This window comes from Balaenoptera physalus (genome assembly GCF_965194825.1).
Source record: "Balaenoptera physalus genome assembly, chromosome: 2".
Lineage (NCBI taxonomy): Eukaryota > Metazoa > Chordata > Mammalia > Artiodactyla > Balaenopteridae > Balaenoptera > Balaenoptera physalus.
Window position 1 is genome coordinate 91,974,156 of NC_138883.1, and position 25,389 is coordinate 91,999,544.

Here is a 25,389-nt window from a genome sequence, read left to right on the forward strand (position 1 = left end):
TGGTGATATAACAAACCAGCAATATCAACTTTTTTCATTTTAATTTCTTATTTCCTCCTTAATATAATGTACACCTACTCTTTACGAGAAAAGATCGATAGCCGCTGTCACAAGATGCAAAGACACGGAAGATGCCAAAATAGCTTTACAAATAGTCGAAGTGAAAAGTCATAGACCAATAAAAAGACAAAATATACCGCAAGAGAGGAGCCATATTAGGGCCATCACACTGGGATAGTTTAGAAGGGAGATAAGTCACCATTTCACGGGGGTGGTCGTGGGTTTTTAGGGGTGGACTGGGAAAAAGAAACATGTCTAAAATTCCAGGTGAGTTAGAAAGCTAATTTATTTTGTTGCTGATTTTGGGGTAATATCAGGTGACTCACTGCTTTTCGGTAAACTGGAGTGAGAATCTTAAAGGCTGAAGTTTGCCAAAGGTGGCAGTGAATCAAGACCCAGATGCGCACAGAATTTTCCATTTCCCAGTGAAAGTATTTGAGAAGAGTGGCAAGGGTGGAGAATTCTAGAAGTAAATAGAATGAAATAGTTCTTGTCCAGTTCTCATGTCCTTAGCTTGCCTCCTTTCACATGCCAACCAAGGAAAGGATTTTCTCCCAAGGCTTAGAACCTTGCCTTTTGCTGGTTCCTCGCAGGGAGCTGCCGCTGCTGGAACTAATACCAACATCGAATCTAGAAGTTCTCAGCCTACGTAGGACATTTTGTGAACTCTAAAATGCCTTTTAACCGCAGGTAACCATACACCCTCTTCTTCTGTTAATAATCATGTTTTTCTATGTCCTTTGTTCCTGCTAGACATAAATGAGTGTGAAAGAGATGCCTGTGGGAATGGAACTTGCCGAAACACGATTGGTTCCTTCAACTGCCGCTGCAATCACGGTTTCATCCTTTCCCACAACAATGACTGCATAGGTGCGTGTGCAAAACACTCAACCACCAAAGGAAGGCAGTTTTATGTGTGTTCTTTGTAATTAGCATCATCTCCAGCGTGCTGGCAATCTTTTTTAATATATGCCATCTTATGCGTGACAAGTGGTTAAAAGAGTTGTTAAACACAATGTGCTAATTAAGTGTCAAATATAGTTACTACATCTGTTACTTTTATTAATATACTCATTAGCAGCTATAATTTTTATGTCTACTATGCTGTGAATTAAATACATTTCAAACTAAATCGAATATGTTTTAAAACATACAAAAGCTATCCTTTGTATAGAAATTAAGTAGTTCAGGAGCAGTGTGGACCTACTTGTCTAGATGTTTCATTATAGCCTCCCTTCAAAGAAGTTAAAATTCTTCTTATAAAATATGCTATATTATTCACAAGCAAGGGTAAGGAACCAAATTTTGTATTGTGCTAGAGGCTACTTTTATATACTTCTGATTACAAGAATACTTAATAATACCCTCAGCTGTATTGTGTATTAGTAATTCAGTTTTAACCTTTAAAAATGAAACCTAAAGGATGATCAAGGTGAAACTCATATAAAATCCTAATATAAATGATCAATCTCTAATTAGTAGAATTATGTCATCTTGTTATGTTCCGATAGGTGAATAAAGGCAGGTCTATTGTTATAAACTAGATCATATTGGAATTTCTTAAGTCTGCCTGAGCCAGCAAAGGCCACTGAAATTCAGTATAAGTATTTTTCCCTTTAAAAGTTTTGATCATTGATGGGATTATGACATTTTCTTTGGAACATATCAAAGGATATTTTTTTGGCAGATGTTGATGAATGTGCAACTGGAAATGGGAACCTTTGCAGAAACGGCCAATGCATCAATACAGTGGGGTCCTTCCAATGTCAGTGCAATGAAGGCTATGAGGTGGCTCCAGATGGGAGAACCTGTGTGGGTGAGTGCTGCTTCAGAAAGACCCTCCAAAGGTCATCTCAGAGACCACTCCAGGAATCACGCAGTCTCTATCACAATCCTTCCTTCAGAAACCTGGAGGAAAAAGATCAGAGTAGAAGTACACTAATCCTGCCTGTATGTGTGTATGGTATATATACCACTCTTCCCCTTTATCTTTTAAAATTAAGTGTTTGTAATTACAGAAACAGTTACAACGTTCAATGTAACAGACAGTTAAATTGTTCTATAAACAACTGTAATTCCCTTTCTTTTATTCTTTTTCTTCAACACAGCTTTGTGGTAAGCTCTTATACAATCCTTTGGGTGTCCTCAAAGATCTTCATACCCATTGTCTTTTCACGTGCTCTGCTTTCCTGGAAAGTAGATCAAATAAAATATGGTTGTTAGATACATTGCACACTTCTGAAAGCTAATAAAGCTGATTTTTATTGAGCTGTTAGTTTTTCTCCATGGTAGAGTTTGTGGACTTTAGATTTACGTATTTCTTAGATTTTATTCCAGTTTCTTTCAGTTTTAGTTGCTTGATGGAAATCATGCTAGTGGGAACCTCTTTCTTCTTTTTCCCTTTTCTTTGCAGATATCAACGAATGTCTCCTAGAACCTGGAAAATGTGCACCAGGCACCTGTCAGAACTTGGATGGGTCCTACAGATGTATTTGTCCACCTGGATACAGTCTCCAGAATGACAAGTGTGAAGGTAGGAGGGCTATCAATATTTGCAAATTAGCAGTATTGGTTACTGCATTGACATTATCAAATTTTTGAGATGGTGTGATGGTGTCTTCATTTTGGAATACTTTATCAGGAACAACTCCAAGGGTAGGGTATGACTTATGGGCTCAAAATTAGATGGTGAGACAGGAACATCAATTCTCATGCTAATCTCTGATGAAGCTATTTTGCTCTGTGTATATGGGTGGTCACATGACCCTGACACTTTTCCAATATACTTTTATGCAGCTGGTAAAAAGTTCTGGATTACATGTTTTTAAGTGCCAATGGGCTGCAACTAAACATAGCTTCCTGATTCCAGTTAAAATCTTTCAGTGACCACATTCAAGGTTGGATGAATGTGGCTATATAATTTGTCTATGTTATTTTGACTTGTAGAATGGTAGAAATGTGTAACTACAAATAAATTATCACCAAATTTTATAGTACCACATTCCTCAATACGTATATCATTGCATTAAATGAAGGACATTAATTGCCAGAACTTCATTAATGAATAGGGTGGAAAGGACTTTTAAGAAGTCACCTAGTCCATGCTCCCACCTTTAAACAAGTCTGCATCTAATCCATAATGAGTAGGAATTGTCCACTTTTAATATCATCAATGACAAATGTTTATTATGTATCTAATTTAACTCTCAGTCAAGAGATAATATTCTAAATGAAAACACTTTTATCAAAATTAGACCTAAATACAAATTATTGTGTTATTTTACTTCTATTAGAGATCAGCTTTATTCACTCCATGATTGATGCAAAATTACCCTAAAATGAACAGAATGAAAATGTATAGAAAGAAAAATGACTTCCAGAATAGTTCATGAATGTGTTCATTCTAAATCTTTGTCCCTACCCTTATGAAGTTGGCACCTACAGTTTGATTTCTACCGTAACAACAACAAAAACAAAAAGGAGACATCTGAGCATTTTTACAAAAGTTGACTTTTAAGCAAAGGTTGGATGTCGGGGTGGAGGGAGTGTAGGAATGGAGCAATTCAATCAGCAGCAGCAGTTCAGATAATAAGCCACAGGAAACATGATGCAACTATAAATGCAACATAAGAACATGAAATGATGAAGCAGCTAGTTTTGCATTGTACAGGAAGATACTTTGCACTGCACATTTCTAGAAAATAAATGGGAATAAAGCTGTGTAATGCGAATACATTTTGGTGTGGGTAGAACTCATTGCACAAACCTGAAAATAAAGAGTCGCAAGATACAAGGGGTATCTGTTTCGTTGAAAAAAAAAACTTCCATAAAAATAGCATGGCTCAGAATCAAGACTTACCTCTTTTTCACTACAAATTCCTGCTGAAAGTCAGGGAAAAAGATGGGTACGTCTCTTGGAAAGAGTGGTCATACTTTTTCCACAAGTAGGGTCATCATGTAGTTCACTGACCAAACCAAGACAATTTTGAGGAGGGTACTATTAATAATGAGTCCAGGTCAACAGGCATAAACTAGGACTCTCCCAGGCAAACGAGAACATACTCAAGCCATTGAAACTTCCCTGCAAACCATCCTTAATTACTCCTTTACAGTAGATAAGGTATATTAATATGCTAAAGGAAACATGCCACAATTATGTGTGTCAAATTCCTATTATCTATATGATAAAAGAAAAACTATAGTCTATACACAGAAGATATTTTTGTGTCTTCAGACAAATTAAACTGCAAATGAGAGACAGGAGCCTCATCTCTTGTGATATCTTTAGTTTGTATTGCATAGGATTATTTTCATGAGTACTAGTGTCCTGGTAAAAGTCATAGTTTTAGGATATTGTAGCATGGGATATTGGGGAAAGGCACTGTGGATAGATGGGTGGAGGGGAACAAATTCGGTTCAAAGGCCTACATCTCTCACGGGGTAACTCATTGGCAGCACAATTAAAATTTCAGAGCGTCCGCTTACTGTGTAGTGGTGAAGTCAGACTCTAGAGTTTCTTGCTTCTTTCCTAGTTTAGGGTGGTATGAAATTACTCCAACTTTTCTAATTATCCAAGAAATTCAGTCTGGGTAAAAGATGTTTCTCACTGCATCCCTAAGAAGGCACTTGCAGAGTCCATTTTTACAATAAGAACCATCAAAACTAGTTTTTTAAAAGTCATCACAGGGACTTCCCTGGCGGTCCAGTGGTTAAGACTTCACCTTCCAATGCAGGGGGTGCAGGTTCGATCCCTGGTCGGGGAGCTAAGATCCCAACATCCTCATGGCCAAACAACCAAAATGTAAAACAGAAGCAGTATTGAAACAAATTCAGTAAAGACTTTAAAAAAATGGTCCACATCAAAAAAATCTTAAAAAAAAAAAGAAAAAATAAATAAAGTCATCACAGTCTAGAAGTCCACTCACAGCATCACGATACAGGAAAAATCTTCATTGTTAGAAGAGTTTTGAAACTCAGTTACACTTTGTACTTTTACATTGTGCATTTGGTATCCGATGGTGTCTCCATCATGTTTTGACTTTGTTTGACGCATGTACTTCTTTTAGATATTGATGAATGCGTTGAAGAACCAGAAATTTGTGCCTTGGGCACATGCAGCAACACTGAAGGCAGCTTCAAATGTCTGTGTCCAGACGGGTTCTCCTTGTCCTCCACTGGAAGAAGGTGCCAAGGTAAGTGCTTTTGACCTTTGGCTTTAGACTTTCATTACTCTGTGTTTATTTGTTGTGGTTTTATTTTTTAAACATGGCGAAGTTTTGATTCTTTGTGAAAGAGAAGATGGAGTGTTTTCATTCATCCAGACATCTAATGATTACCATATGTCAGAAAGTTCATTTTTACTTTTAAGGTTAAAAACTCATCCATCAAATTATGGTTGCTTGTACAACAACTGTCCTGGCACTTTAAACCTGTCTCTCCCCCTGGGAACACAGATGCCGATAGGTCAGTCAGCAGGGGACCAGCCATGAGCCACTGAACATGGCAAAGCCTGGGGGAAGTTCAGTTACAAGTTGTCTGCCTCTGAAGAGGTAACCTCTGTAAATATGGGCCAAAACCTAGACTTTCAGACAGAAAAGTGCAGATTAACTCATGTGCTCCCGGGATATAATGCCTATCTCTTACATCACAAGTTTTCTAAGAAAACAGAGAAATCATAAATGTGAACCGACCAGGATTCTTGCTGGCCCACAGTCTGTTTTCAGGAATGATACTTGTGAACTTAAAAAAAAAAAAATCAAAAGGAGAGCCTGAACTTAAGCATAACACAGTTTGTTATGTCTCAGCAGACTATTCAGATTTTACTAAACAATCAATTGTGTGTGTCCGTCTACTTATACAGACTAGTTTAGTGAATTCAGGACAAAAAAAACACATGCAAACAGACATATCCTCCCCCCCACCCCCGTCCCACCCCCTTCCGGTGGTTTTTTTTGTTGTTGTTATATTTTTTTGTTCAGTTTTTTTCCCTTGGTTGTTTTGTTTTGTCTTTTGCTTCCATGTTACCAAGTAAGAGGCAATGAATATCATTTAAGATTCCAAATATTGGGCTTAGGGGTCTCAGCCTTGCCATTTATAGCCTAGGGCAAGTCATTGAATCTTTTGGGAGCTCAATTTTCATATTTCTTATTTTTAAACGACAATAAGAACACCCGCCCAACCAGTCTTATTGAATACGTGAGAAAGCTTTGTTCATTTCTGAGTTCTTCATAGGCTCTTGCTATTGTTGTTCAGATTGATTAACTTTGTACTTTTCAACGGGTCATTTGGTCAACTAACATTTAGGGGTGTGAAGGGGGAGAGTTGAGAATCCTCTGTTGGTTTGATCCTGTAGGTAGCTATCAGAGGCCCATGTGGATTTCTGGGTTACGGGTGGGATGGTGCTTGATTCAAGCAAATATTCTGTCTGTATGGTACAGACCAGCCAGATAAATTCTAACTCCTACTCCCTTGTTTTTGTGTGCCTTTGGCTTGGCCGAGTTTGGAAAGAAAGCAGTGAGAAACCAGGTGTGAATCTGCCGATGTGGCAGGCCAGAGGAAATTCATAGGCTATTAATTCAATTTGCACTGGCCTGTCACAGAGCAAGCTAACGCTGCAGGAAGAATCAGCCCAGCTGTGAGCAGCCCTGCCACATGCTCAGCTCCAAGAGGCAGAGCCAGAATTGAGGAATGCAAGCAGGGAAAGTGACTTTTGTAGCTCTGATGAAATTTCAAAGGTCATTAAGGCTCTTTGCAGATAGACCGGTACACAGGCATCCTAGCAAGCCCTCGTTAAAGGATGTGGGCATGCAAAACTCTCTTTCCTGATGCAAGGCACCTTTAATTAAAAAACAAAACCAATTCTAGAGGATCATCACAAGCAAATGTAAATCTCCCAAAGAGCACAGATTTTGCTAGAGCCAGGGCATTAAGAGCTGGGTTTTTATTGTAAGATGACAAATTAGGAGTCAGGCTTCTGTTGACCATAAAATGAGAAAATTCCACAGAACCACAGATAATGTTTTTGAAGGAACAAATGTGATATAGGACTCAGGTGAACAGACCCTGGCACCTAAAGGCCACAGATGTAAATGAGCCACTCCCACTTACAAAGTTCAGTGAAGGGAATTTGTCACTTAGGCTCACTCTAAACTTCATACCTAGATTTTTTTTTCCCGGGGTGAGGTGATAGAGCGGTGTTGGGGAGCTGGGCTGGGGTATGGAATAGGGTCAGTAATGAAAGGAGAAGAGAGTGAGAAAATTAACAGACCAATACTAGCACATGCATGTATCTAGGTTTAAAAGAAACATTACAAGCTGAAAGACAAAGGAGAGAATTGAGTTTTGATATAATTGTTGAGACATTTCTGTGAGTAGTCATTAAATTATATCTTAAGACAGTTGTAGGCATAAATAATAAAAACTGGACCAATAAACACAAAACACTGTATGTGACGATGAACTTGAAGAACAAAGCACATCAAAAGGTGTCCTTCAAGAAACTACAATTTGTTAAATCTTGACACTTCTCAGCAAAGCAACCATTTAAATAGCAGAGATACTGCGGGACAAGGATAGGCTTTTATTGCTCTTCACCTTCAGAAGAATAGTTTGCTGAAAGGTGCCTTTCAGGTCCCAGCCATAATGGATATGAAAATGGAGTAGAAACTAGAGAGATAGTTTATCTAAAAGAGTTGGTAGCCATGAAGAGTTCAACAAGTTCATTGGAGAGGTCAACAGAATTTGACTTATTGGAGCCTGGTAAATGTGGTTGACTGATTGATTGATTGATATTTTTCCTTTAATTCATAAAAAGTTTTCTGCTATGATCTTTGGCAACTCAGTTATTCTTGCCTTGTCTCCTTTTCCGTGAAATAAAAGATGGTGAAATTGTCTTAAGTGAAATCATAAATGGCTATAATAATATGCTACCTGGAATTGAAAACAGTGACAGGAGAGAGCAGACCTGGTCACACATAAAGAAAGGGGGATTGTGCAAAATGGATATGAAAGCATTTCCTTAAAACCTTCAGATTTTAGCCTCTGTGTAACTCAGAGGAGTTTGCAAAGCTTTGGAGGTCAAATTTGAGGGAAAACATACTCCAGGCTCTTGGATGAGCTCACTTTTTAGAGTCACCCAGTTTGCTCTATAAGAAATGGAAAAGTCAGTTACCAAAACTGTCAAGCAATTTTGGAGACTGTTGTAGGAACTAGATCCCAGCCCCATGTTCCATGTTGGAGTTACCAAGAAATAACTGATGTTAAAGAAATATATTCTTTGGAAGAACAATTATTCTCCTTCACATCCACCCATCTCCCTGTCCTCCTCTTTACCTTCCCTCTCTCTGTGGAGCTAAATAAGCTTCTGTGTGTGTGCAAGTGTGTACACACACGTGTGTAAAATCTGCAGAAAACCTCACATATATTTTGTAGACAGAAGCTGCGTGAGTAGCTGCTTCAGTGAAATACCATTGAGTTGTATTTTTGCCAGTCCACAAAATTGCCACATCTTTATTTGCTCTATGCCTGGAATCTGGGGTTTTATTTTGGCTCCAGGGCTTAGGGGACACAGAATAAACAGCATAGTGTGATATCACAGTGAGTACTAGAACTGGGAGGTCTACCTTAACTTGTGCTTGCTAAATGTTATACCATCTCTGAATGTCTCCACCCTGAAGTCACTGATGACGTCAGCATTGAAATGTGGCAGTGTTGGTTTTTATTATTCACATCACGTTATTTTGGAACATTGGATAAAATGAGAAATAGTAAGGTAAGAGCCACATAGATTTGTTCATCAGCTCTCACTACAAAGGTTACTTACCACTCTAAAGATCTCAGCTCAATTACTATTATAATCACTTAAAAAGTGTGACTTTAGTAATGAGAAGAGATCACATTTAACAGGGTGGATTGTTTCTTACTCAGTATTATACAATAATGACTTAGTAGGAAAGCAGCTGAGGGGTCTCTTGAATTTGTGCTGCAGATTTGCGAATGAGCTACTGTTACGCGAAGTTTGAAGGAGGAAAGTGTTCATCACCCAAATCCAGAAATCACTCCAAACAAGAATGCTGCTGTGCCTTGAAGGGAGAAGGCTGGGGAGATCCCTGTGAGCTGTGCCCCACTGAACCCGATGGTATGTCCACTATCTGCATTTCTCTTTGGCCATTCAAGGTACAGGCTGTAAGATTGTAGACCTTCAAAACGTAAGGCAATTTAATTGTAAGTCCAACTAAAATGTTCACTAAAATTATCTTATCTCAGGAGCTAGGTAGTTATTTTCTTCTGAACTACGTTATGACTCAAAGCTGCCCAAGTAGTAGGTACACCAGCTCTGGGAGCCTTGTTATCTTTCTCTGGTTTCTGGGCTTGGCTTCTTCATCATGTTCCAATACGCGCAGCTTCCACACAGTACTTGGGGAGGAGCCTATAGTTAATTGCCTTTGGCCCATCTATTAACAAGAGTTCATCTCCATCACAGAGGCCTTCCGCCAGATCTGCCCCTATGGAAGTGGAATCATTGTGGGACCCGATGATTCAGCGGTTGGTGAGTGGCTTGTGCTGGATTCTCAGCATTTCTTAATATTTTCAACCAGCCTCTTCCTTGTCCTTTCTCTAGCTGTTATTTCTCCACATTTATCTTGGAAAATTAAGCTCTTTTTTTTTTTTTGGTCTTTTCACTTAGATACCAATTGTATTATTGTATTGCATGTTAATATTGCAATACTAGATATTTCATCGATTAGGCACTGAAATGATAATTTACCTTTGTGTTTCCAAAAATACATCGTTATTCACTATGTTTTCCTCCTTTGCTTAAGATATGGATGAGTGCAAAGAACCTGATGTCTGTAAACACGGGCAGTGCATCAATACCGATGGCTCCTATCGCTGCGAGTGTCCCTTTGGCTACATTCTGGAAGGGAATGAATGTGTGGGTGAGTAATAAAGCGGTTTCTGTTATTGGGATTTTACAAATCAGAAATTAAGCTATTCAGCATTCACGCTAGGAAGAATAAGTACCAAGATGGGACAGAAATAAGTTTTATATACTTGTTCACATATCATTCATCTAGCAATACCAGCTGAGTCCCCACCATGTACCAGGCACTGTGCTAGGTTCTATGGCTACCGTAGTGAACCAAGCCAACATGGTCCTTCCTTGCATGGACCTTACAGTCTGATGAGGAGGGCACTGAACACATTTGAAGAGATAGTAGAAAGGACAGCGTATATAATGAAAGCCTTTGTGAAATTTAAAGGTAAAAAATTGTTAATGGTCATCATCTTATTCTCTTAGTATGTAAAACACAAAATTTACCCAAATTTTGTTACAGTTAGTACTATGAAAGGCTGTGTACCCAGTGTACATTCCTCTTGTTTTAACCCCCTTATGAAAATTTCAAAGAATGGTTCCTACGGCTGATCTCTGACCTCTTTTATCTAAGAAATCCAAAGCCATTCAGTGTAACCTAAATTAATAATGGCATAAATGCTGAGGGTTTGTCTGTGTCCGTTAGAAGATGCTCTTTCCATATAGGGAATCAGGGCATGAGGTTTTTGTTTGTTTGTTTGTTTTTTAACACCTTTATTGGAGTATAATTGCTTTACAATGGTGTGTTAGTTTCTGCTTTATAACAAAGTGAATCAGTTATACATATACATATGTTCCCATATCTCTTCCCTCTTGCATCTCCCTCCCTCCCACCCTCCCTCTCCCACCCCTCTAGGTGGTCACAAAGCACAGAGCTGATCTCCCTGTGCTATGCGGCTGCTTCCCACTAGCTATCTATTTTACATCTGGTAGTGTATATATATGTCCATGCCACTCTCTCACTTTGTCACAGCTTACCCTTCCCCCTCCCCGTATCCTCAAGTCCATTCTCTAGTAGGTCTATGTCTTTATTCCCATCTTACCACTAGGTTCTTCATGACTTTTTTTTTTTTTTTTCCTCTTAGATTCCGTATATATGTGTTAGCATACTGTATTTGTTTTTCTTTTTCTGACTTACTTCACTCTGTATGACAGACTCTAACTCCATCCACCTCACTACAAATAACTCAATTTCGTTTCTTTTTATGGCTGAGTAATATTCCATTGTATATATGTGCCACATTTTCTTTATCCATTCATCCGATGATGGACACTTAGGTTGCTTCCATGTCCTGGCTATTGTAAATAGAGCTGCAATGAACATTTTGGTACATGACTCTTTTTGAATTATGGTTTTCTCAGGGTATAAGGGCATGAGGTTTTAACCACCTTTCTAAGCCTCAGAATGTAATATGGTGCAGATGGATTACAATATTTCTAATTACCTTACAGCTCTAAAAACCAATGATATTGTGATTTTTATTAACTTGAAAGAGATGTAATATTCTTGAGAGCAAAATGCAATTTCATAGCAGAACAAAAGCAAAGTTGTCAATGTTTTCTATTCAGTATCTTCAGTTAGTGCTACGATGTATATGAGAAATAAGCCTCGTCACCCAGGGTCTCTCTGCCATACCCTCTTGCCCTCACTTGCTGATTTCAGAACCTAACATGAGACATAGCCCTTGATAATAACCCATCATCACTCTTCTGTGCTCTAGACAGCTGGGATAGCAATGTTATTTCTCTGAAATGTTCCTTTCCCAAAGGAAGGTACTCTCCCCCAAGAGCTGTGTCAGAATAAGAACAGTCAGTATTCTAGGTGGATGGGTTAGGAGACATACATATTTTTTAGACTCCCTTGGTAAGATTTGTTCTCTCTCCACAGTTGTTTAGAGAGATCATACCCTAAACACATTTCTTTCTAGCCTTTCTTCTGCCTAATGTAAACCATCTGGTTTCAACAAAATCAAGAAAATCTACTTGAATCTTGACTTTATCTTGTGTATTAATTTTGCTTAACCTCTGGTCTTTTATTTTGCGTATGTTTAGTCTTCTATTTTATATCTGGCAAAAATGCATCATGTTTAAGACTTCTTGGAGAATGATGTAATGTAAGGCCAAACTGGAGATGTATTTCTAGCTTTAAGTAAGCGAAAACTTTTGACTTGTGAGAGAAGCCTTGTTTTAACCCTTTGAGTATCTATTCCCAGTAGATGTACTTCATAATGTAGGAGGCTGGGGACACTCATGGTGAAGAGCGCTGTAAGGGCTACGAAGCCCAGGTACCATTACTGTTACTGCCACTGCCACTTAGCAAGTCAAATTTCACAGCTATAAATCTGCGGTAGTAAGACACGTGCACTCCCTTCTCAAGGACAGAATGAGAATAAAACAAGATGTTAGAGATCAAAATATTCCGACAGAAAGAAAGGTATTCTCTGAGTCCAAGTCCATTTTTCTCCCAATCCATCATGTTTTGACTACACTTCTGATCACCTGCAGATACTGATGAGTGTTCGGTGGGCAATCCTTGTGGAAATGGAACCTGCAAGAACGTGATTGGAGGTTTTGAATGCACCTGTGAGGAGGGATTTGAGCCTGGTCCAATGATGACTTGTGAAGGTAAGCCTCTTAAACACAGAATAGTTGGTTACATGTTCTGATCACAGGGACAGTAGTTGGTTGATTACAGTTCTGAATATTAAATACCACTCAGGGTATATAAAATAAGGAAAATCTGGGCCTGGTGGGCCATGCTATCATTTCTTCTCTATGTGGCCTCCTCTCTGCAGAGAGTATCTGAAAAAGATGTAAGTGGTTCATGGAACAAGTTATGCCGCATCTCATGCAGAGTTCTTGTTGGTGTCTCTACTACTAATACTTATTTTTTATTTTATTAAATTTATTTATTTATTTATTTATTTTTGGCTGTGTTGGGTCTTCGTTGCTGCACACAGACTTTCCCTAGTTGCGGCGAGCGGGGGCTACTCTTTGTTGTGGCGCACAGGCTTCTCATTGCGGTTGCGGTGGCTTCTCTTTGTTGCCAAGCATGGGCTCTAAGTGTGCGGGCTTCAGTAGTTGTGGCACGTGGGCTCAGTAGTTGTGGCACGTGGGCTCAGTAGTTGTGGCTCGCAGGCTCAGTAGTTGTGGCTCACGGGCTGTAGAGCTCAGGCTCAGTAGTTGTGGCGCATGGGCTTAGCTGCTCCACGGCATGTGGGATCTCCCCGGACCAGGGCTCGAACCCATGTCCCCTGCATTGGCAGGCGGATTCTTAACCACTGTGCCACCAGGGAAGCCCTCTACTACTAATATGTAGATACAACACCTGCCTTGTCTACTACCCTCTTTCTTATTTTCCATTCCCCCCCCGCAACCTTTTTTCTTTGTATCCCGTGTGCCCTTTCTTTTTCTATTTCTTTTCTACTCATAGAAACATCTACACACTGAGATAACCACCAATATCCTTTAACCGTCTGGGAGCAATCACAGCAAAAGAGGCTGTCCATACTCTCTAAGCAACTGTCAGTATGCCTGGTAGGATATAAGGAAAGAAAGAGGGATGTAAGGAAAGGGAGGGAGTGTCTAGAATAGTGGTTCTCAAAGGGTGGTCCCTGGATCAGCCACATCAGCATCACCTGGGAACTTGCTAGAAATGCAGATTTTCAGGCCTCGTCCCAGACCTCCTGAATCAGAAACTCTCAGAGTGGGGCCTAGCAGCCCTCCAGGTAATTCTGATGCACTCTCAAGTTGAGAACCACTGGTTTAATAAAAGAATGAAGGGGAGGAGACAGTAAAGTGGGTATTAAAGTGAGCTCTTCATTAGAAATATGACCCATCAATACTCATAGTCAAAGTTGTTGGTGAATTTTTAAATCATGATCTAGGGTCTCACTGATGTTCTCAGTCAGGACCATTGGCCTTAGGGAGAAACACGATATCAAGATGGTCTGTTTTAACCCTGCTTTTCCAAAACATATTCTGATGGTTCCAAACTATGTAATCTACAGAAATCACTTCTATCTATTAATCTATCATCATTATTATTCCTAGCTATTTAAGGCTATAACTTGGGCATCAGTGTGAAATTATTCAGAACACCATTTTCTTGGGCATAAGAATCACTGTTACTTCACAGGAGCCTCTCTTATTTGGGGAAGGGGAGGTGGTTAATGATATTGGATGGGTTGCTTCTGTTCTGACAGCAGTTGACTTGGCAGTTGTTTTGGCTGAATGGGGTAAAACTGATCCCCACTCCATGTGACTTTAGGGAGAGGCAACTGGTCAACTTGAGACTTCAAAGCCAGGATTTCAGAAAAGCTCCCAAATGTAGGGTGACCTGTAATTTCTCATCCAGCCAAATAACAGTTAATAGTTATACCAGCACAATAGGCATAAACTGAGTTTGTACTGGAAGAAGCAAGATGTATGATCACCCTACTTATACCAATTATAAAATAACCAACTCAATTTTATAATTCTTTGAACATCAAAGACTGCTTGGCCTATCCATGTTTATGACAATGAAGCATTACCACTTTTGCTAAAAGTATATTCCTTTTTTTGGTTGATGCCTATGATCCATTATTCTCTTACTACGTTCCGCCACAGATATAAACGAGTGTGCCCAGAATCCTCTGCTCTGTGCTTTCCGATGTGTGAACACTTACGGCTCCTATGAATGCAAATGTCCCACTGGATATGTTCTGAGAGAAGACAGAAGAATGTGCAGAGGTGAGACACTCATGTTCAAGGTCATCTAAGCCAGGGAGCCCTAACTTTGTCTATGATGGGAGGCGTCCCTCCAAAGCTTCCCATCAGTAGAGGAAGGCTGGGAATTGGGGAACACTGCTGTAGTCCGTGGATAATATGGGGGTTGTCATTGCTACCTTTTCTCCTAAATTGTAGCTTAAAGCTGAGTCGAGGGCTGCACTACAGATCCTTTATAGTTCACCATGCATTGCATGCCTGTGACATGCCAGCCATTCTGCAAGGTGTGAAGATATAAAGAAAAAAAAGACATTTCCCCACATGCAAGAAGCTCAATATGAAGAGGTTGAGACAGATATAAATAATCATATCCCAGTATGATAACTGAGAACACAAAAGAAGGAATATGAATATTAAAAAATAATCCCTATCACTAAGGAATATTATAGTCCAAGAATGGGGTAACACATGGAATCTACTTTAAACAATGCTTACTGTGAACACCTGCAATTTCCAAAGCACTGGACTAAGCTCTGTTATACAAAGATGGGTAAATCCTGGGGATCCTTGAAGAGCTCTGATTTGCTCCTCCCAAAGTCTTAAATGAGCAGATATCTGTTCTCCTCAAATGGCTTACATAGAATTTTTCTTAAAGGTAGGAGAATTCCCTAAGTGAGAGCTCCATGTCACATGCAGGCTCAAGTCCAAATTTTTCAGCTCAGATAATATAACGGGGAAAGATAAAGAGAGGGAAATGCCATAGGACAGAAAGTAATGAATGAAGAAGAGCCACACTTCCAGAAAAAAAAGGAAATGGAGGGAAGAACCAGTAGAGAAGAAGATATTTGTGGATGCTTGTCTTTTCCTCAAAGTATAAAAACCAAAACTTTCATTATTGTATTTCACAATGATTCTAATATATTATTCTGACATTAAGATATAATCTATTATATTGTTATAAGTATTGTATAATGGAAGCTTTGGTTTATTATTATATCAGTATGATAATGCTGTTGTTATAATTATCATCATATTATGAAAGCCTTTTATAAGGCCTCTTTAGTTCAATTCGTCAAAAAGAATTGGAAATCACACTTCCTGCCTTTGAAGACTTTATCAGAGAGAAATGTCTTCATTAAGTTCAAAGGGGGTTAGAAGACTCCTTCCCATCTTAAGAGACCACCTCCCAACAATGCAAAAGGAAGTAGGTTAATACTGAAATAGTGTCAATGAAAATTGGTTACTGAATACCATTTTGTGTTTAAAAGGCAGGAAATTAAGGCAGCTCCTTTTATGAATTTGTGGTTGTACATTCTTTCCAGATGAGGATGAGTGTGAAGAGGGAAAACACGATTGTGCTGAAAAACAGATGGAATGCAAGAACCTCATCGGCACGTACATCTGCATCTGTGGACCCGGGTATCAGCGAAGACCCGATGGAGAAGGCTGCGTAGGTAAGGGCATCCCCACCAAAGGAGCTTTGAACGAGTGGGAAGTGACAAAGGACAGAAGAGACGTGGGCTCTGAGTCCTTGTGGACACTGTGTTCTTCTCGCCTCTCTTAACCTCATATCATGACTTCCCGTAGAGGTCCCCTTGCCTCTCGATTATCTATGAATTCCCCCAGCAACATCCTTCTCTTCCTCTGAGCTGGCCTCTGCCTGCTTTCTAGGCCCATTTTGCTGCCAGGATTAGAAGACCAGGTTATTTCCTCTAGTCCCTTCCTTTACCGTTTTTATACTCCTTTGTTGTTTTGGGGTCAGTTCTTTCCACCACGTTGGAATACCTCTCTATTGACTTAACCTTCTACCATCCCCCTGACATTGAGTCCAGATGCCTGGTCCCTGTGAACCGGGAGCATTACTAGACCACGGGGATCTACATCCCGAGAAACTGGTCTTGTCTAGATTGAGGCCCAGGCACTGGTATTTTTTTTAAAGCTCCCCAGGTGATTCTAATGTGGCTTCAGCCTTGAAAACCATAGTAGACCAGGGATTGGCAAACCACAGCCCTAGGGCCAAATTCAGCCTGGCCGTCCGCCAGCTGTCTTTGTAAATAGACTCATATTGGAACCCAGCTGTAACCATTCATTATTTTCCATGGCCGTCTTCGTGCCACGATAGCAGAGCAGAGTGGAGCAGTTGCAACAAGAGATCAAATGGCCTGCAAAGCCTAAACTGTTGACTGTAGATTATATAGTAATACTATAACATTACTGTTACTTACAGAAAACGTTTCCTGACCTCTGCTTTAGTTAGTAAATATAAGAAAAAAAATACTAGAAAATTCCCACATGTATCCTTTTCCTTTTTAATATTCAGTCAATCAATCCCATCAGGAAAGTATATTGTATGTTGTTGGTCAAGAAGCTTAAGAAACTCGTTGTCCTCTTACTCTGTAAGATACAGAATTAAACGGAAGTTGAAGAGCAGACTTTCAAAGCACAGGAAAAGCATGTGGATTTATGATCATACACTGGATCTTCTGGGATCAGTGGTTTTCAGCCTCAGGTGCACACTGGAATCACTCGGAGAGCTCGGGTCCCACCTCAGATATTCTGATGTAATTGGTATCAGGGTGGCCTTGGCACTGGGAATTTTGAGCTGTTTTAACGCTGTTCTGGATGTCACCTTCCAAGCCTCTGCCTCTCGTAAGGAGATCTCTGCCTCAGGGGCTTGAAACTATTCTCAGTTGGAAGCGCCTAGGCAAATTACTTTACGATCTTTCTAAACAATCATAAGACTCTCCAGCTATTTTAAGGCTTTTTTTTAAACCTGGGAGACTGAATTATGATTCCTTAATATTATTGAAGTATTATAATAAGCATACTCTACACTGAATCAGAAGATTAGTATAGATAAACTCCCTCAGGTCAAAACTGACCATCACAGACATTATTCTGGTGAAGTATCGTAATATTTCTTTAACAGATCGATCTCAAGGTTTTTTTCCCTTCATTTAAAATAATCCTTTGAGAATCCTCTACATGTACAGATATGGAAAGTTTTAAATTTTATTAAGTGAAAAATGTAAATGTACCTAAAATGCTATCATCTGTTTAAGTATATAAAAATGCTATCAATTATGTTTTTAAAAGGGTGGAGGTACACGCATGAATGGTTGTATTTGTTTGTATGGGCATAACTCATCTCTAGAAGGATACTTTAGAAACTGGCAGTAGCAGTGGTTGCTTCCCAGGAGGGGAGTTTGGTGGCTGGGGAAAGGGGAGGGAGGGGCACATTTGCTGAATATTCTTTTGTACCTTTTGAATTTGGAACAATGTGAGTAGGTTACCTATTCACAAACTAAATTTTTAAAAGAAAAAGAATCCATCTTTGTACAAAGCAGACAGATGACTCCTCTTGTTTTTGGTCCTTCAATTAATTAAACCACACAGATGAGAATGAATGTCAGACCAAGCCTGGGATCTGTGAGAACGGGCGCTGCCTCAACACCAGGGGGAGCTATACCTGCGAGTGCAATGATGGCTTCACAGCCAGCCCCACCCAGGATGAGTGCCTTGGTGAGTACAGATGACAGGATGCTTTTGTAACCCCCCACTGGGACACTTGAAACCAGATCTCTTATTTGAGATGATAGAAACTGTTGAAATTTGAGCAAGGGTTAGAAATGTTCATATTTTGGAGATGACTCAATGACCGTGATTGTCCATTGGGTTTAGCACCACCCTGCTGCTAAATTCTTCCTTTGCTAATTGTATCATCATTATTGAATCACTTGCTTGGAATTTCTTTCTCCTCAGCTGCCTCTTTAAGCCCTTGATGCTCAGGATCCGTTTCCAAGTGTTTCTCTGCCCCCCTCTATAGCATGACTATTCCCCCATATTTCTGGGAGCAGACAGAGTGATAACCTTGTTGAGGCCAATGCCTTTCTGCCCACTTACTGAATTTCTTGTCTTTCTTGTTTTCCCCAGATGTCATCCTTTCTCTCTTACTGCCGTTTCCAGCTTTCCCTTCTTGCTCCTTCTCACCCAGGGTAAAGTGTTACATCCTTCTTGGGTTTTATATCTGACCAAATTCTGAATACCTTGTTATGCTCCTAACAAACATTCCCCCAAATTTTCTCTTTGCAATATCATGTCCCTTCCAGACAACCGGGAAGGGTACTGCTTCACAGAGGTGCTCCAAAACATGTGTCAGATCGGCTCAAGCAACAGGAACCCAGTCACCAAGTCTGAATGCTGCTGCGACGGAGGGAGAGGCTGGGGTCCCCACTGTGAGATCTGCCCTTTCCAGGGCACTGTGGCTTTCAAAAAACTCTGCCCCCATGGCCGAGGGTTTATGACCAATGGAGCAGGTAACTTTATTTTGTTCTGATTTTTGACCAACAGAGCAGGTACTTCATTTATGGTCCAAAAATACTTTCAGGGAATTGGTTTCATGAAGAACAGATGAGAATACAGAATCTATAATATGGGCCTAGGCTGAGTTGCATAGTATAGGTTGACAAAAAGTCTTCATTATGGTATTTTAGATATTCAAGTTCATGTTGCCAAAGCGTCCTTGGTCTGATTAAATTGTGTGTGCTTGAGTCCCTGCCTCTGCATTACGAGTCCGCAACTTTTCAAGCCAAAGTTTGTTGTAAGTCAGTTACTGGTTACTCACTCAGAATATAATTTTTTAGATAAACTTTGGAATAAGTGATCACTAAATTCCTAAACTAGTCCGCCAATGTGTATTTTATCTCATAAAATTGGCTGAAATATACTGCATGAAAGACGTATAAACAATGCTGATACACAGTCAGCCTTCCATGTCTGTAGGTTCCACATCCGTAGATCCAACCAACCCTGGATTGATGATATCGATTCGAGGTTGATTGATTGATTGAACCTGCAGTGCCAACTATACTATGCCATTTTATACAAGGGACTTGAGCGTCCGTGGATTTTGGTATCAGTGAAGGGGTCCTGGAACCAATGCCCTGGATATGGAGGGGCGATTGTATTGGCAATTAAGACAATTGCCTCTGGAAAAGTGCAAGCTGCTTGAACTTGTGAGGGATGAGGAAGCTGTTGAGGTGTCTGAGGCAACTCTGAAAACAAATTTCAGGCCTGTGTTTATCAACAGTAACTGCAATTGTTTTTAGTCTCATGAAAGAGAAAGGAGAAAGACTTTTTGAGCTCCTTGGGAGGAAATCAGAAGTGAGAGGAGAAGAAAGAGATTAAAGAGGATTTGTGTTCATGTTAGAAAGATGTGGCTAACGGTGGAACAACAGAACTGGATGTGGTAAAAGACGGAATAGATAAGATGGAATGACCAAAAGCAGTTTATGATTCTTTGGAGGATATGAAAATGAGATGGTGGAAAGACTCATTTCTTGAGACCAACACGGGTATGCTAAATTGCATTTCAGAGTAAACTTGAAAAAATCAGGAAAAGTAAGAGCTGTTGATAGAAAATGGTTACTTGGGAATCAAAGGCTAAGAACTCACTTGGTATTGGCATCCCGCCAAGCAGTAAGGAAATAGATGGGTCAAGATATGGGGGACAGTATCTTTAATGCCCAAGAGTACATATTGACCAAATCTTTCTCCCTGTGGTGGAGCTGTGAGTAAGGGTCTCTCTTCCCTAGCAGGCTGCAAAAACTCAGCCCAGCCATCCACTGATGCCTCCCTCAACCAAAGGAGGGAAGTTTGGTCCCATTTCCCCAGTAGTATGCAATTTGTTATTTTTCAGGATTAACTTTAAACACAACAAAAAGAATAGAAAGAAAACTTTCCTTATTTTGGACATATACACTATTAGAAGAAAATGGGATTTTCTTATCAAAAGGATCTTCTGCTGTGATTCATTTACGAGATGTCTGGAGGAGGCAAGCTTGATGGCATGAGATGGAGCAAGGAGCTAAATATGTCTAGATGAGATGGTTGTTCTCCTGGACCCAATGGAGAAAAACAATATAAACTTAGAAGAGCAATTATTAAGTTTTCCCCTATAGTCTAATAAAGTTATTCATTTCCCTTTCAATATAGTTACCATTACATATGAAACTTACGCTGTCGTCCCTTTGGTTTAATTCCTTAGGTCCATAATATAGTCACACAGTTATAGTATTTACAGTGAAGTGACCCCTATGTATGAATGTTGTCCACTTTATAATGTCCTTCTCATTTTACTTTCTACTCATTACATTATAGATATTGACGAGTGCAAGGTTATTCATGACGTTTGCCGGAATGGGGAATGCGTCAATGACAGAGGATCGTATCACTGCATTTGTAAAACTGGCTATACTCCAGATATAACCGGAACTGCCTGCATAGGTAAGTGCTCTATTTCTGATGCTCAGGTTTATTCCCAGGTGGAAATTGTACATTATGGTGAAAAAAAAAAAAAAAAAACAATCCTCAAACTAAAAATCTAAAAAGCCTGTGTACTTTCTTAAGGAAATGTAAGACAGTGATCAAAGACTACACAGAATTTACTTTTTCCTTCTTCAAAACTAGGATTCTTTGTTAGATGCTGTGGGTATTGAGCATTTAGGCATCTTTTTAGATGATGGGCGGTCACACTGTATCTCTTTGATCATAGATCTGAATGAGTGCAACCAGGCCCCCAAACCCTGCAATTTTATCTGCAAGAACACAGAAGGGAGTTACCAGTGTTCATGCCCGAAAGGCTACATTCTGCAGGAGGATGGAAGGAGCTGCAAAGGTAAAGTAGAATTTGCCTTCACCCACTCATCTGTCTCGTGGGCACATGGTCGCATTCCTTGTGCCTTCGAGGGATCCAAAGCTGAAAGACCCTCTCTGCAGGCAAGAAGTGCTTCCCTGGGGTAAGTGCCTCCCTGTGACCCACCTCCTTTTCTGGTTGGAGGGAGGCTGAGGCCAGGGAGATTGCAGAGGACCAGTGGCAGCAGCTATCCTCACTGCCTGCCCCATGGGCATCCATGGGGTACGTCCATGAGCATCTCAGACAGCAGGGCCAGCTCTCCAAGGCTCAAGTGGATCAGACACCTGATCACATTAATGCAATAAATAGAAAACAGAAAGCATGTAATCAGTCTATTCAATAACTATATAGCCCAGCATGGTCCTGCCTACCTCAGGTTAATCAGTGCCATGATCCTAGAGAACACTGTGCCTAATCAAGTAAACACTTTGTCTAGGTTTTTGTTCTGCAAAATAGGGCCATTCCTGACCCCCAGCAGCTTGAGACACAGATATTACAAAGAATTAAGAAACAGCAAAACTCTCTGAAGAAATTCCTGATCAACCAGAAGTTATCCTTTGCAAAATTATATTGGTATAAATTTGTTCTTGTAATAAGAACTTCACATATTGAGTGAATAGCACAAGTGAGTCAGACTCAAGGATAATTTGAAGAAGGAAAGGTAGACCAGATGGCAGAATAAGAGTTAGTGTGTTCTGCCATGAAGCCTGGAAGGAGGAAAAGGGAAGTAAAGAAAGTTAAATGGTAGGATGGAGTGGAAGAGGAGAGCAAAGAGAAGTAGAGCCATCAACCCTTTTCCTCTGTCTGCTGAAAGGGGGAGAGTTAAGATGCAGGTAATACAGGATAACATATGGAGAATGCTTGAAATTTTCCTGTGCAGCACAAGTCCTATATAATCCTGCAGTATGGGGAGAGGAAGTTGAGAGAGCTACTCAAAAATTCTGTCTTAAAACATAGAACTTATTCTACATCTGTGGCTCATAGTGAGTTCTGGGCAGCGTGAGGCTACAGCTCACAGCCACAAACTTATTTGTGTAAATGTAAAACCAACTTCAGGGGGAAAATGTCTCTCAGTGTGTATACTACCTGTATGAATCAAAACAAATTTACAGCATCTTTCTAACTTGTGGGGGCAGAAAAATCCTAAAAATTTCTAGCAATTAAGAGAGAAAATGAAAATAAATTAAATGTATAGTAGTAGTTATGTTCTTTTACAATGTATTAATAGGGAAAACATCTGTAATACTCTGATTTTAGGAATACAAAAAATTTTTTACAGATCTACTTACAATATAAGACTCTCCTATTTTTCCCATAAGGTCTAAATTCTTCTACATACTTGGCATATATGACTAAATATCAAAATGAATGGTGCAGATACATGTACTATTGAAACAGAGGAACGAGGCTAGAAGGATGACCCCAGGGGAAATGAAGGACCAGCACTCACCCCATGAGAGATGGGTAGGAACCAAGTAAGAGGAAAGAAGGGGATTCTTGGATTCCCCTTCTTGGATGTGAAAACAGCAAGTGTTGCTGTTATTAATGGTGTAGTTAAAGATAGTATTGTAAGGTTGGAGGCAGAGACAAGATGGTGGGTTAGAAGGATGTGACCTCACCTCTTCTTATGAAGACACCAAAATCACAACTGCCTGCTGAACAACTATTCACAAAAAAACCCCACTGGAACCTACCAAAAAATATACAGTAAGTCCCCTACATACGAATGATTTCCATTCCGAGAGTGCGTTTGTAAGTCTAATTTGTTCATAAGTCCAACAAAGTTAGCCTAGGTACACAACTAACACAATCAGCTATATAGTACTGTACTGTAATAGTTTTATAATACTTTGCACACAAATAATACATTAAAAAAAACACAAAAAATAAACATTTTTAATCCTACAGTACAGAACCTTGAAAAGTACAGTAGTACCAGCTACACCAGTGCTTTTTTTACACTTGCTTCCAGACATCCTGGGCTTGAAATAAAGATACTGTACAGTACTGTATTCTATACAGTACTGTACAGTAAAGTACACAAAAGCACAACCACTTGTAGAGGATGCACACAAGACAATGTACACCAGACACATGAACTAACTTACATGATTGATTGGACAGGTGAATGCACATTTGCATCTTTCAAAGTTCTCAACTTGAAGGTTCATATGTAGGGGACTTACTGTATCCTACATCCAAAGACAAAGAAGAAGCCAGAATGAGATGGTAGGAGGGGCGCAATCGCAATGAAATCAAATCCCACACGCACTGGGTAGGTGACCCACAAACTGGAAAATAATTATACCACAGAAGTTCTCCCACAGGAGTGAAAGTTCTGAGCCTGACACTGGCTCCCCAGCCTGGGGGTCTGGCAACGCTAAGAGGATCCCCCAGAGAAACTGGCTTTGAAGGCCAGTGGGGTTTGACTGCGGGAATTCTACAGGACTGGGGAAAACAGAAAATCTGCTCTTGGAGGTGCACACAAGATCTCATGCACACCAGGACCCAGGGAAAAAAGCAGTGATCTCATAAGAACCTGGGCCAGACCTACCTGCTGGTAACTGGAGGGGTCTCCTGCAGAGGTAGGGGTGACTGTGGTTCACAGTGGGGACAAACACTGGAGGTGGTGGTTCTGGAGAGTACTGATTGGCATGAGCCCTCCTGGACACTGCCTTTATCTCACCAAGACCTGGCCCCACCCAACAGCCTGTAGGCTCCAGTGCTGGGACACCTCAGGCCAAACAACCAACAGGGCAGAAACACAGCCCCACCCATCAACAGACAGGCTGCATAAAGTCTTCCTGAGTAAACAACTGCCCACTAAACACACCCCCTGACACAGCACTGCCCACCAGAGGGATAAGACACACCTCCACCCACCAGTGGGCAGGAACCAGTCCCTCCCATCAGGAAGCCTGCACAAGCCTCTTAGACAGGCCTCATCCACCAGGGGGCAGACAGCAGAAGCAAGAAGAACTACAACCCTCCAGCCTGCAGAATGGAAACCGCAATCAATCACAGAAAGTTAGACAAAATGAGACAGCAAAGGCATATGTCCCAGATGAAGGAACAAGATAAAAATCCCAGAAGAACAACTATATGAAGTGGAGATAGGCAATCTACCTGAAAAAGAATTCAGAGTAATGATAGTAAAGATGATCTAAGATCTTGGAAAAAGAGTGGAGGCACATACTGTGAAGATACAAGAAATGTTTAACAAAGACCTGGAAGAACTAAAGAACAAACAGACAGAGATGAATAATACAATAACTGAAATAAAAAATACACTAGAAGGGATCGATAGCAGAATAATTGAGGCAGAAGAACAGATAAGTGAGCTGGAAGACAGAATGGTGGAAATCACTGCCATGGAACACAATAAAGAGAAAAGAATGAAAAGAAATGAAGACAGTCTAAGAGACCTCTGGGACAACATTAAATGCACCAACATTCACATTATAGGTGTTCCAGAAGGAGAAAAGAGAGAGAAAGGACCTGAGAAAATATTTGAGGAGATAAATAGCTGAAAACTTCCCTAACATGGGAGAGGAAACAGTCACCCAAGTCCAGGAAGCACAGAGAGTCCCAGGCAGGATAAACCCAAGGAGGAACACACCAAGACACATATAGTAATCAAACTGACAAAAATTAAACACAAAGAAAAATATTAAAAGCAAGAAGAGAAAAGAAACAAAATACAAGGAAACTCTCAGCTAATTTCTCACCATAAACTCTGCAGGCCAGAAGGGCACAATATATTTAAAGTGATGAAAGGGAAAAACCTACAACTAAGAATACTCTACCCAGCAAGGCTGTCATTCAGATTCAGAGAAATCAGAAGCTTTACAGACAAGCAAAAGTTAAGAGAATTCAGCACCACCAAACCAGCTTTGCAAAAAATGCAGAAGGAACTTCTCTAGGCTGAAAAGAAAAGGCCACAACTAGAAACAAGAAAATTATGAATGGAAAAGCTCACTGGTAAAGGCAAACATACAGTGAAGGTAGGAAATCACCTACACCCAAATAGGATATCAAAACAAGCAATGGT

At 40.1% G+C, this 25,389-nt stretch overlaps 1 protein-coding gene across 2 annotated transcripts in view; it reads left to right on the forward strand.

Moving 5' to 3' along the window:
• FBN1 (fibrillin 1) overlaps window positions 1-25,389 on the forward strand; it is a 253,387-nt gene that overhangs the window by 203,402 nt on the left and 24,596 nt on the right. For both annotated transcript variants that reach the window (XM_082452979.1, XM_082452978.1), the window contains exons 47-60: window positions 814-930; window positions 1,748-1,876; window positions 2,474-2,593; window positions 5,127-5,252; window positions 9,047-9,196; window positions 9,542-9,607; window positions 9,882-9,998; window positions 12,440-12,559; window positions 14,546-14,668; window positions 15,967-16,098; window positions 18,041-18,166; window positions 18,754-18,960; window positions 20,804-20,929; window positions 21,198-21,320. In XM_082452979.1, coding sequence (XP_082309105.1) covers window positions 814-930; window positions 1,748-1,876; window positions 2,474-2,593; window positions 5,127-5,252; window positions 9,047-9,196; window positions 9,542-9,607; window positions 9,882-9,998; window positions 12,440-12,559; window positions 14,546-14,668; window positions 15,967-16,098; window positions 18,041-18,166; window positions 18,754-18,960; window positions 20,804-20,929; window positions 21,198-21,320 — 1,782 coding nt within the window. The remainder of the gene's footprint in view (window positions 1-813; window positions 931-1,747; window positions 1,877-2,473; window positions 2,594-5,126; window positions 5,253-9,046; window positions 9,197-9,541; window positions 9,608-9,881; window positions 9,999-12,439; window positions 12,560-14,545; window positions 14,669-15,966; window positions 16,099-18,040; window positions 18,167-18,753; window positions 18,961-20,803; window positions 20,930-21,197; window positions 21,321-25,389) is intronic.